This window comes from Acartia tonsa, chromosome 9 (assembly GCF_053477335.1).
Source record: "Acartia tonsa isolate MP-2025a chromosome 9, ASM5347733v1, whole genome shotgun sequence".
Classification (NCBI taxonomy): domain Eukaryota; kingdom Metazoa; phylum Arthropoda; class Copepoda; order Calanoida; family Acartiidae; genus Acartia; species Acartia tonsa.
The window spans coordinates 7,239,561-7,252,598 of NC_137268.1; the positions used below are offsets into that span (position 1 = coordinate 7,239,561).

A 13,038-nucleotide genomic window follows, 5' to 3' on the forward strand; every position below is an offset into this window, starting at 1 on the left:
CAGGGGGGTTGCATGTCGAAACAGAGCCTAGTTCCGAACTCCTTGAGAAAATACCCTCCTAGGTTCAGAGGGTGTGAGAGATTCCGTACCACAGTCACGTGGTACAGATGGAGTATAAGGGTGTGTGAGACTGCCATATATAATTCTTTCAATTTTCCTATTACCTGGAGGGGCTGGCCTTCCTCGTTAGCAGTCAGGATTTGGGTGTTGTCTGGAATCAACATGCGTTGCACGCCCATTGCGTGCATGAGGTGTTCAGAGATTACAGCAGACCCTGGTACACGGTTGCCAGAATCGACCATGGCATCAACCTGTACATGCTGGGCAGGGTCAGGAGTGGGAAACCTCACCCTGATATGGCAGGGGAAGTGGAGGTCCTGCCCTTGAGACAAGGGGGCCTCCCGTTCGGCTGGGGTTGGCAGAAACGTCGGTGGTGGCCGAACCGCAGCTATGGTGGTATCCCTTACCATGGTGGCTTAGCCTGTAGCTTCGAATCACTAGAGCTTATCAATTATCACTGGGTCAACAATTTTATATTTCTTTTTATCACTTGGTTGACATTTATACACACTTATGTGTTGTTATCACTAGGAGCTCTAGGTGTGATTCTGGAAGCACTGGCAGCAGGGAATGTCCGTCCTGCAAGGTTCAGAGGGGTGACGGCGGCAGGGAATGTCCCGTCCTACAGCGCCGCTGGTTCGAATCCCGAAAGATGGCGGCAGGGAATAGCTCGTCCTACAGCGCCTCGGGTTCGAATCCTGGAAGGCAGCGGCAGGGAATGTCCCGTCCTGCCGTGCCTGTTGCTCAAATTCTGCTATCCGTCGCAGTGGTAGGCCTTACTTGTGTGCTGAAGCTTCGCAGCCACACATTGCCTTCTCAAGGAGACCAGCACCCAGCTGTCTGTCTCGTAGGTTTGGCCTGGGTGTCCTGGGGCTTGTCCCAGCTACACTTGCCAATTTAAACTCAGTTCTGTAGCCGTTTGAGCTAAATTATCCGATTACCGTGGCTGCGCACCTAGCGCTACTCCTACACGGTACGGAAAAAGCGTCTTAACTGGCGCTTTTAGCAGGCTAAATCTGCTTGCCGTAGGCCAAAGGCCCACATATTGCGTTCAAAATGATGGAAATTCGACCTAAAAAGGCCGTCTCACGGGTCAGTTGGCTTCTCAGTTGGCGGCTGATTGTCCCCTTACTTGCCAAAGGGTCCAATCAGAGGTAGAATAGGCTAATTTCTGTAAGGCTCGATTGAAACACGCTGACACCAAGATGTGGTAAGCCGAACGTTTCAGCTCACAGGGTTGCGAGTTCGAGTCCAACGAGCCTTAGCCTTGAATTATTCTACCAAAACAAACTAGCAGGATTTAGTCATACAGAAATGATATATTTAACTGAATAATATTTACAATGAATGTTTACTATATATATACAACAGATTATAACAATGGTTAGGTTTGAAGGGGGTGTGGGACGCAAGGGCTTAGCTCCCGGCGGTAGACAGGCTGTGGGGGCAGCTGTGGTAAAAGGGGAGGCAGCGCCTCCCGGTTGTATAATCGCTGGATAGCGGGGTCAACATCGGTCATGAGATAAATGGTGATATAATAAGATTAGTGCAGAGGGTTTGTTATGATAAGTCACAGCGTAGCAATTCTGTAAACTGCCCGTCCGTCTGGCTGTCGTATTACCACATATACATCTAAAGTTCTTCGACCTTTAGAACAAAGCCAAAAAAAGACTTGGGTCATAGCCATTCAGTCAAATATACTTTGCGATGGCCACATGGACATAAACTAATGAAATTAATCAGAGGTTTGACTGTAGAAACAACTATGCATAGTTCTTTTGTCCTTGAGCTTGATTAAGCACTTACTTTTTATAAAAAGTAGCCAAGGAAAAAAACAATATTATCCGTTAAAGCGTAGCTGATTAATTTGATGTTAAAAAACGGTTAAACAAAACTAAATTAATCCTTAGTAAGCGCAGCAATATTAAGTTGAATATTCCAATAGATTTTGAACAACCACATTAGTTTGATTATTATGCTATACTTTTAATTGGGAAAATTTAGAGGGTGTGATCAAGAACGTTCAAGCTTTTTTATTGTGGGAGGGAGTGGGGGGAATTTTGAATTTTTTTTGAGGGGGGGGGGTAATCCATATATCATAGAGGCAAGGACGGCAAAGTTTTTTTTTTATTTGGGGGTGTGGGGTAAAAATGAATTCATATGGACGTCCCTGGCTGTGATTCAGCAATTTAATTCCATTTGAATTTGCTGAACTCTTTGATTGCACGACCCTTGTCTAGGAAGTCCTAACTAAGTTGCGCCTGTTTTGGGCAAAATCATTCTCCTTACTCTAACTATTAATGTAATGCAACTGACACAGTAGCAGTAGGAGTGAAACATTTTTAACGTCTTTAGTTATGACACGTTGTTAAGCCAAGATTCGAACTTATCACCACCCCCGACGACGAGCAGATGCGCTACGTGTTTAGCCATAGTCGCGGTTTTTGGATGTACCCTAATATACAGAAGCTACGCTACGATAAAACTATCAATGTACTAAGTTAAGAATCAGGGAGGGATGTAAGTATTGGACTGTAAATAATACTGGTACCCAATGTTTTACAATCAAATTATCTTAGTTTAGATCCTTTTATCCAATTTTAATTGGTTGGTTCAAAACTAGTAGTGTTTACACTTTTCAACCATCAAATTTTTCTTAACTACAGAAGAGGTAAATTTGTATATCATCCTTGGTAATGTATAATAATCAATCATCTGTTGTCTTATCCCTTTAGATCCCTGATACAGAATTGCCATATTCTTGTTCTAGGTGTACATACTATCGGGGATAAAGGAATGAGACAATAGCTGATAAATTGATAAACATCCCCAATGATGATGCACAATATTACCCCTTCTATAAATCACAATTAGTAGTTGATACGTTTGGACACCAAACTTAATGAACCAACCGATAAAAATTCCCTAAAGTTGCTAGGCCAATAAAAAACCGTTTTTATAAAACTTTGGAGACTAGTGTAATAAAAAGGCCATTGTCCCCTCCCTGCCTGACATAGTATCCAAATTTATATAAGACGTTGATTACACTTATCTTGCCAATAATCCTAGTTATTTTAATAGTTTGTCCAACATTAGATATATAATTTATTGGATGTTGCACCAGCTTTTCATGTAGTCTTATAAAGAGATACTCCCAGCTGGCTAAAATAATGATGACCCCCCCCCCCTTACCACCTTTACTTCATCCCCTAAAATCCTATTGGATGAACGAACTGACCAATAAAAAAGATCCATATTAGCATCCTAAATTGACGACAAATTTTCCCCTGTCAATATATCCACGTATTTTATACTTGGCCAACGGTTAGTTTTAAATAAATCAAAGTTATTCAGTTCAGCCAAAAGTCTGTTCGTCCGTCTGTCTAAAGATTAAGATATCTGTAACAACTAGACCGACAATATTGTGCTTCTCAGAGTATATACATACATATTGGCCCTATTGTGATTTTAATCTTTTTCTTTATTTCTTAATCAAAATAAGAATAAAGAATTTTGCTTCAAAACAATTTGTTTGTGGTCAAACCGCATAAAAACCACCAAATTAGTGCAACAATAAAATATCGTGCAATTAAAAGGTTTGTTAATAAGAGGCAGATTCAGTTTAAAGGTGCGTGGAATCCGAAGCGACACACAAAGCATTCCGAGAGGTAATTGTAAGTACATAATATAAAAAGGAAAAAATAAGAAAGAAATAGAAATACATAGTAAAATGAGTGCTAGAAAGATATAATGTAATTTCTTAGATTCTTCCCAAATTGACTTTTTATGTGTCTGGTAAAGAAAAATGTTTTGGGGAGAGAAAAATAGAAATAGAAAAGTATATTTTTAAAAATAAACAATAATATTCGATTTACCCTCGTATAAAAGTCTGTCTGTTACGAAGGATATGGTTCTCCTTTACAATGTAACTTCTAAAAAGTCCTGAGAAAGTTAATGATATTTTCAGGGATGGTACCACCAACCTCCAGGAGAAATCACCCCTAGAAAAAAATATTTTTTTTCTACTTTATTTTTTCAAAACTAAAGTTGAAAATGGAGTATAATGTAAAATCAATATACCCTTTTAAACAAATTATACTAGATATAATATGAAACTAGGATATTTATTTTATCTTTACATTGGATATTTGTCTTAGAAATATCTTGACTGGGTAATATAGACATCCAAGAAGGGAGGGGGGTGGGGCTAAAGGGGTTTCTACCCCCCTTAAGTTTCAGTCGAAGTATAAGGCCATTAGATGTAAGATCAAAGGCATATGACCTTTTTTAATTTAAAAAAAATTTATTAGTTCAGTCAATTTTAACTTTTTTAGTTTGATTATACTTTTATTATAAAACAAGACATCTAGACACACTTAGATAGATATGGCTAAACACTATTAATTCATCAAGCCTCATCATATATGCCTGATGCAATTTGATTTTTTAGTATAATTAACTCTGCTTTTTTTATGGATTATGTCTTGGACTTTCTAAATTTTTACAATTTACATAGTATTAAAAATAAAAGTCAACAACAAAAAATAACTTACTTAATCAGTTAAAATTAACAACAAGCAATTTGAATTTAACTCATAGTTGAAAAATGAGCTATAGAAATGAAATTATCCAACTAAAAAAAGCCAATTTTGATTTTTTAGTGTATTGAGTATATTGAATAAACCTAAGTTAGAATACAAATTGCCATAAAAATTCAACTTTAGAACATATACAAAGAACAAAACTTAATATAAAGATAAAATTCTACAATACCAACCTATCCAAAAGAACACAAATTCTCTTCTTTTGTTTGAATAATCCTGAGTAAATAAACTAATAAATAAACTAACTTTTGGTTCCCTTCGTCCTCCGGGGGTTCAAATGCTCCCTAAAAATTAACCTAACTTTGGTTATTTCATAAACCGTTTGATCATGAACTATAGATTAAGCAAGAAGCAACACCCCCTAGCCCGCAGGGGCTCAAAGAAATCTGACAATGAACCTAACCTTAGTTTCAAAGTAACACTTGATGAACTGTGCATATATTTTGGACTTTGGTTATCAGAGCTGTAGTTTAAATAAGAAGCAACACCGAAGCTTGTTTTATCAAATTAGAAAAAAATATTTGTTATAATATCGTAAAATCAATGTACCCTTTTAAACAAATTACTTGATATATTATGAACCTTGGTTATATAAGGAAATAGGCAAAATAAACATTAGAGTTTACACACCTAGGTCATCTTTAAATTAGAAACTTGTGCTATCATCGTGTTTGTTCACTCAGATCTTGTAAACGGCTAAACTGATCATTCCTCAATGTTAAACCGAAGATTTTCTACATTTAGGGTCAGTTTGTCCGTAATGTTTGAATCGTCCTTTTGATTTAAATCATATTGATTCCTGTATCAGTTAGAGATAATATTTAGAAAGTGTGACAACTTTATAATTTTTACCAGGTAGATCAATTGTAAAGGGGGGGGGGGGGGCGAAAGTGACACTTTTTGAAACCAAAACTAAAGGAGTCAAAGGAACTCAACTAAAAAAAAAGAGTTATTTTTTTTGAATTTCGGCGGTTTTCGGCGGTTGCGCCGCTGTTTCTTCACATTTCCATATTGTACCCCTATAAAGCAACTGCCATGCAAAATCTCAGACCTGTAACTCTTTTTTTAGTTGAGTTCCTATGACTCCTTTAGTTTTGGTTTCAAAAAGTGTCACTTTCGCCCCCCCCCCCCCCCTTTTTGATATATATTTTTATCTTTCTATTCACTAAATTTTTAAAATGATAATTCCTCGGGCAATCATGCATAATTTAATGAGCAGCAAGTCTTAAAAAGTAACTTGGATGTCGAGGAAGAGCCTGTACGAGGTGCATCTACCTGGAGTGCAACAACAACAGCAGCCCAGCAAAGTCTTCTACCCTACTCCTCTCAGAGGACATCAAGTCAGTCATTTATGAATTTTTCTACTAACTGACCAGCCGATGCCGGCAGGACTGGTCAGAATCTTATTGCTGATGGCCGGAATTGAACCCAACCCAGGACCTAAACCTACCTGGATATGCCCAGTATGCAATGTCAAACTCTCGACAAATTCAACATCAGTAAAATGCACCATCTGTCATCAATGGGTCCATTGCCGCAAACTTAACAATTGCAGCAAATTAAAATCTTATAAAGATTATGACAATACCTCATACACATGCTCCAGCTGTTTACCTGGCCTTCCTCGCATCCTCTCAACCTCAACTACATCCTCTTCATCTTTATCAACAACATCATTTTCACCACCATCAACTACATCAACTTTATCCTCTACTACTTCAACTTCATCATCTACTTTACCTTCAACTACATCCTCATCAAATGTTAAACCTATCCTGCAAATACATAACAGTGAAGCATATGAACTACCAATCCTTCAATGGAATTGTAATGGAATAAGAAGTAAATTAACCGAACTAATACAATACCTACATAAACACCAACTAAAGATTGCTGTCATTCAAGAATCGAAGCTGAACTGTAATTCAACACCTCCAACCATTCCAAACTTTACTATGATACGTAAAGATAGACTCTCCGATAAGGGGGGTGGACTCATCATCTATATACACAAAACAATACAGTTCCAAATGCTACCAGATTTTCCATCAGACGGCCATACAGAAGCTTTAGGTATTCTAGTGGGAGACACCAACATCATTAACATTTACATTCCTCCTACTACCAGCTGTACACCTGGTTTTAAACCCAAGCTCAATGACTATCTCCCAGCAGGAGACTCTTTGGTCTTAGGTGACTTTAATGCTCATGATCCACTCTGGCATTCAAGCATCCAGGACAACAGAGGTTCAGACCTAGCTGAAATTATAGGGAACTCACCCTATGGTGTGCTAAATGAGAACATGCCAACCAGACTTCCATCCAACGGCAATGCAACATCACCAGACATCTCTCTTGCCTCAATCTCACTTATTAACAGCACGGAATGGAGAACAACAACAAGTCTTGGATCAGATCACCTGCCAATCATTATCAAGATCAGCACCAAAATTACACCCATCAAAAGTGATTTCAGAAATTTTATAAATTTTGAAAAAGCTGACTGGGGTAAATTCACATCATTAACTGAAGAAGCATTTGAAAATCTACCTGATATTGAAAATGGTGACTCTATCCACACAGCTGAAAAACAGTTCAGGAAAATTATAAATAAAGCAGCCAAGAAAACCATACCTGGGGGCAGAATAAAGGACATAGTTCCAGAAATTCCCTCAGCCACAGCTGCCAAAATAAAACAAAGAGATGAGCTCAGAGCTAATGATCCACACTCGGCTGAAATTGCCGCTCTCAATAGAGACATCTATACAGAGATTAGTCAACATCGGAAAACTAAATGGCGAGAGAAAATTAGTTACATTAGCAAAGGCTGCTCAACTAAACTATTCAAATTGATTAAAAATCTGAATGGTAAAGGAACTAGCTCTCAAAATCAAGCAATAAAATTCAAAGTTAGATATATCTCTTCTGCCAGAGACATTGCTAACGGTTTTAACAAACAATTTACATCTGTTGTTAGACATATCAGTTCCAAGCAGTCAAGATCAGTTTCTAAAAACATCAAGAAAAATGATCTGGATAACCCAATCTCTTTCACCTACCAAGACACAGACAAGGCGATAAAATCATGCAAAGCTTCTAAAGCGGCTGGACCAGACAACATTTCCAACCTACACCTGAAACATCTTGGACCAAATGGTATTTCATACCTAACTAAAATCTTCAACCTATCAGTGTCTACCAGCATAATACCTGACATCTGGAAAAATTCCATAATTATTCCCCTCCTAAAACCAAACAAACCATCAAACATCTCTGATTCCTACAGACCTGTCTCCCTACTTTGTCCAGCAATCAAAATCCTAGAAAGACTTTTACTTCCCACTTTAACAGACAATTTAGAAGTTCCAGTTTTCCAGCACGGATTCAGGAAGAACCATTCAACAGTATCAGCTTTGAATGAGTTTAATGATCAAGTCGCCACAGGCTTTAATGAAAAAGCCTCCAAGAGACCAGACAGAACTGTTTTACTCCAAATAGACCTGAGCAAAGCATTTGACATGGTAAACCACGACAAGCTGCTCAAGGATCTAGATCAAACCACACTTCCATCATGTCTCAAACGATGGTTTTGTTGTTATCTGAAAGGTCGTCAATCTGTAGTTAACTTCAGAAATGAAAGATCTAAACACAGAAACAACAGATCTGGAGTACCACAAGGGGCAGTCACCTCCCCCATTCTGTTTAATTTCTACCTTCGACATCTTCCTAAACCTCCCAAGAACATCCAAGTTGTACAATATGCTGATGATATTAGCATTTATGCCACAGGTAAGCCTTATACAGGTCTTGCCGAAGCCATAAACAAGTACATCCCTGAGGTTCTTACATTTCTGGAAGAGAGAGAACTACAGGTTTCTCCCACAAAATCAACGGTCACACTCTTTACACCAGACACCAAAGAATTTAAAGAGATCCCAGAAATTAAGATGAAGGATACTGTTGTACCCCATGAACCTACCCCAAGGCTACTTGGTGTCACATTTGACACCATGTACACATTCTCACACCACGTGAAAAACATCACAGACTCTGCTAAGACCAAGATAAATCTGATGAAATCCTTGGCAGGCTCAACATGGGGACAAGATGTTGAAACCCTTGCTCTAACCTACAAATCCATCTGTCGTAGTGTTTTAGAGTATGCAGCTCCAATCTGGAGCCCAATTATATCAGATACCAGTTGGCTTAAACTCCAGACCACCCAAAACCAAGCTCTCAGAGTTGTCACAGGCAACCTCGCCATGGCCTCTGAGCAGCACCTGCACAGAGAATCTAAAATCATCCCAATCAAGGACCACTGTAGGATGATCACCTGCCAATACTTGTTGACCAACCATGTCCAAGACCACCCTGGTTTCAGACTAACAACTAAGCCTCTCCCCCCACGTAGTCTGAAACCTACAATCCAGCACTTTAGGAAAGACATTGAAAATCTTCTACCTGTGAATAAGGATGACCTAAAGGCCAAGATAAAGGTTATTCACACCACAGGCGTGCAAAAGGCCCTGGCACAATACCCCCCCAACAAAGTCCTCAATGCAACCCCTCCTGAGGTGAACAAGGAGGAAGCCAACCTACCCAGATTCACCAGATCCAGACTATCACAACTGCGATCTGGTTACTGCAGAACACTAAACTCTTATATGAGTAGAATAAATTCAAATATCGACGATTGTTGCCCACTTTGCAACAATTCACCCCACAACACCAATCATCTGTTCAACTGCCCAAATAACCCGACCAACCTCAACATTTTATCCCTTTGGACCCAACCTAAACAGGCGGCAGACTTTTTATCTATTGACGAGGGCATAACCTGAACAGAAAAATTCGAGACTGACAAGATGTAGCTCTGGAGGCTAATCAATCAATCAAAAAGTAACTTCGCTTATATGTATATGTTTTATCCTTAATTATTTTTGATTTTACTCTACTGTCGTCACACAATGGATTTAATATTATCTTTATCTTTCACAATAATATCATACAAGTGAAACTTATAGCTAGCTAAAATAACGATCCTTCCAATCCACCCCATCTCCATCCTGTTGAACGAACTGACTAATAAGTGATGTCCTTGTTAATGTTAGCAAACTAAATTGATGAAACTTTTTTCCTGACACAATATCCACGTATATTCTATATCCATTTGTATACTCCTCTGATTAAACTCTATTATCGCTCGCACAAACATATACTTTATCATTTATCATGTCAGCTTTATCAGTTTTCTCTCTCAAGAAAAAAGGATTCAATATTATCAGTTTAAATTGTTAACATTGAACTTGTTTATTGGTCAGTACATTCATCTAGTAGAAAGAGAGAGGATAGGATACAGGTGGAGGGGGGTATTTAAGCCCGCGTCTAGTTTCACTTTAATAGAGAACATGAAAGAATTGGTATTCGAAACAAGTGAAAATATATTCATTTTTGTTATAGACTTAAAGTTTTTATATTGTAAATATTCTATAGATAAATTCCTTCCTTACTCCCTGGTTTTCAATATAAAGTTATTAATACAAAATAAATCGACCCCATTTTCTATCCTAAACAATATCTTTTGTTAAAATCTTATTTTTTGCATTTTTATATATTGCAAGGTTATGCGATTTTTAAAGTGCGTTAAAACTATTGTTTAAAAATGGATATAGAATATTTGTATATTGACAGAAGGTGTCAATTTAGGTTGCTAATATGGAGCTCATTAATTGGGGAAGTTCGTTTATCCAGTATGAGGGGATGGGGTAAAGGAGTTGGATGGGTGGTATCGTGATCTTAGCCAGCTGCGAGCATTATTATATTGGAGTGCATTAAAATATGTTGCAACCTTCAGGTAATTTTATATCGATTTGTTTAAACAATTCATATCATAATGTTAAAAGCGAAGCTTTTAAAAAATTTTGGAAAATCCGTCAAACAATAGTTCTGAAAGTAAATTTTGGAAAGTAAATTTTGGTATGATAAATTTGTCATAACAGTCTGAAAGCTTGTCTAAGAGTTCTTTTAATTAAAGAATAAGATACAAATTTTAAAGCAACCAGGACTCGGCAGCCTCATGTACGCGTCAGGGAAATCAACCATTTACAATTTAAAAAATCAGCTTGAAGTCTAATTAAACCTGACCTAAATATGGCAATACCTCTTTTCACAAAGAAAAAATTTTAAGCATCCAAACAGGTTTAAATTTGAGGCTTACTCACGGCTGACGTGCGGCTGCCGAGCCTGAAATCAATTACATTCTAAATCAACTAAAAAATTTATTAAAGCCTCTAACAATGTCAAAAATCAACAAATCATATTATAATAATATAATGTTAATGTAATATAAAATTAATAATATCACAGAATCATATGGAATTATCATTTCATATAAAAAATAAGTTAAGGATCGAGTCGATATTACGAAAGAAGGCCTTTTACAGTGTGGCTTCAAAACCGATTAATATCCGCTAGATTAGAAACGGTTCTCAGCCATACTGAAAAATCTTGTATAGCGTCATATTTCACAATTCTTAACAGATATTAAAATAAAAATTTTAAAATTAATACCAGTTTCGTTAGCCTGAGTCTTCAGCCACTCTGGGCTAACAAAACTAATTTCAATCTTAAAATTTCTAATTTCAATATCTACGGAAAGCTGTCTATAATATGATGCAAATTAACAACTATTAGAAATGGCCTTTATCTTAATTATGAGACGATCCCCACCCAACATAATATATTATGGCTAAGATTTAATCATAATAGTAATTAAAAAAATAATACAACTTTTCTCTATTTCTAAAAAATATAATTTTCTAAGAAAAGATACCAAAATGTACTAGAGAGTAAAATACATGAAATTGAATAATTTGACAAATATAGTTTCTTCTTAAATACTTTTCGACCAAAATAAATATTTTATACGACTACGGAGATATAATTAAAAAATTAAAATAAAAAGTAAAGGGTTACCTTAAACGCTTAGGTGTAATAAAAGTATCAACCCTTTTTATATGCTAATTCTATACAATTTTTACAAATATAATATCTTAAATTTAGATAGAGTATTTTGATTTATCGCATTTTACTTTATACAGTTGGCTTCAGATAGGAAAATGAAATTTTGTGGGCTATACTATGTTTTGTTATTATATTCCGTTAAAAAGTTTTTATATATAAAATGGCTCAAAGATGGATTTAATCCCTTTTAAATGAATCGGAACAGGAGTCATATTTTATGGAAATTTTTAACAGTTAAAAATCTCAACATTTACATAATAAATTTTCTAATACATATAAAATATTCTAAAATGATAATACAATGGTTATTTAGTCTTTTTATGTTGCCGTAAGTTTTTTTTAATCTAGTGCAGTCCACGAAAAAAATGTTCCAGATAACGTTTATTTAAAAAAAATCTATGAACTTTAAAGGGAGATAACAGTCAACCGGTGGAATAAATAGATTATGCTCGCAAAAAATTTTAACAGACAAAGGAAGGCCTAAAAATAATCTAGAATAGTAATTACCAAATAATGCATGAATAATTATCTCGCAAAGCACATAACTGCGCGAAAAAGACATATTTTACCATGTTTTTTCTTCAATTAAGCTTTCCCTGTGCATTATAGGATCTTGAATATTCCATATTATTACGTACGTTCAGCCGTTTGTGGCAGCTAGCAGCCTTAAAAGTTACCTAATAGATTTTGAAAATAATAGTCACCAAGAACAGTTTACCATGAACTGCAATAGATCTTACTTTTTGTGTCACTGTGAATGAGATACAAATATGTTAAAATATGAAATTTATAATGAAGGATATACATTAATATTAAGTGTATAGGTTTGGTGAATCTTGTGTATTATTCAGTAATGGAGTTCTTTCTGATGATGCTTCAACAGAAACCTAAAATATATGAATATTCATCATTTAGGGGTATTTTTTCAACCTAATAAGTTACCCCTTAACTACATATTTAACTATATACATTATTTAAGACTTTTAAACAGAAGAAGAACACTAACATTTGGCATGGTAGTTGCTCTAATATGGTACAATATAAAACAGTAAAAAAATAGCGGCAAAAAATGCCGTTGCCGCCAAAAACAGGCCTATCCCGCCAGTTTTGTTTTGCTTAGTTTTAAAAGCTATTGATCCATCTCAACCCAAGACTACTTTATCAAACTAACATCTTTGTACAGGCCAAATATATATTGTTTTGCTTGTTCTGAATACATTGGACAAATTTTAATCATTAAAGACATGCTTATTATTTTCTAATAAAGTTCTAATGATAAGTTTCTTATAATTCTAGATAAAAAACTGATTACTTTTATTTTATACTAGAAGGATATTACAAACAGAATAGT

At 36.1% G+C, this 13,038-nt stretch overlaps 1 protein-coding gene across 4 annotated transcripts in view; it reads right to left on the reverse strand.

Annotated features, from left to right (window-relative positions):
* Positions 1-10,929: 10,929 nt before the first annotated feature.
* LOC145328107 (major facilitator superfamily domain-containing protein 12-like) overlaps positions 10,930-13,038 on the reverse strand; it is a 29,874-nt gene continuing 27,765 nt past the window's right edge. For 3 of the 4 annotated variants that reach the window (XM_080171677.1, XM_080171679.1, XM_080171680.1), the window contains one exon: positions 10,930-12,574. In XM_080171677.1, coding sequence (XP_080027803.1) covers positions 12,500-12,574 — 75 coding nt within the window. In that variant the 3' untranslated portion in view covers positions 10,930-12,499. The remainder of the gene's footprint in view (positions 12,575-13,038) is intronic. The other variant, XR_013882338.1, reaches the window with a different exon arrangement.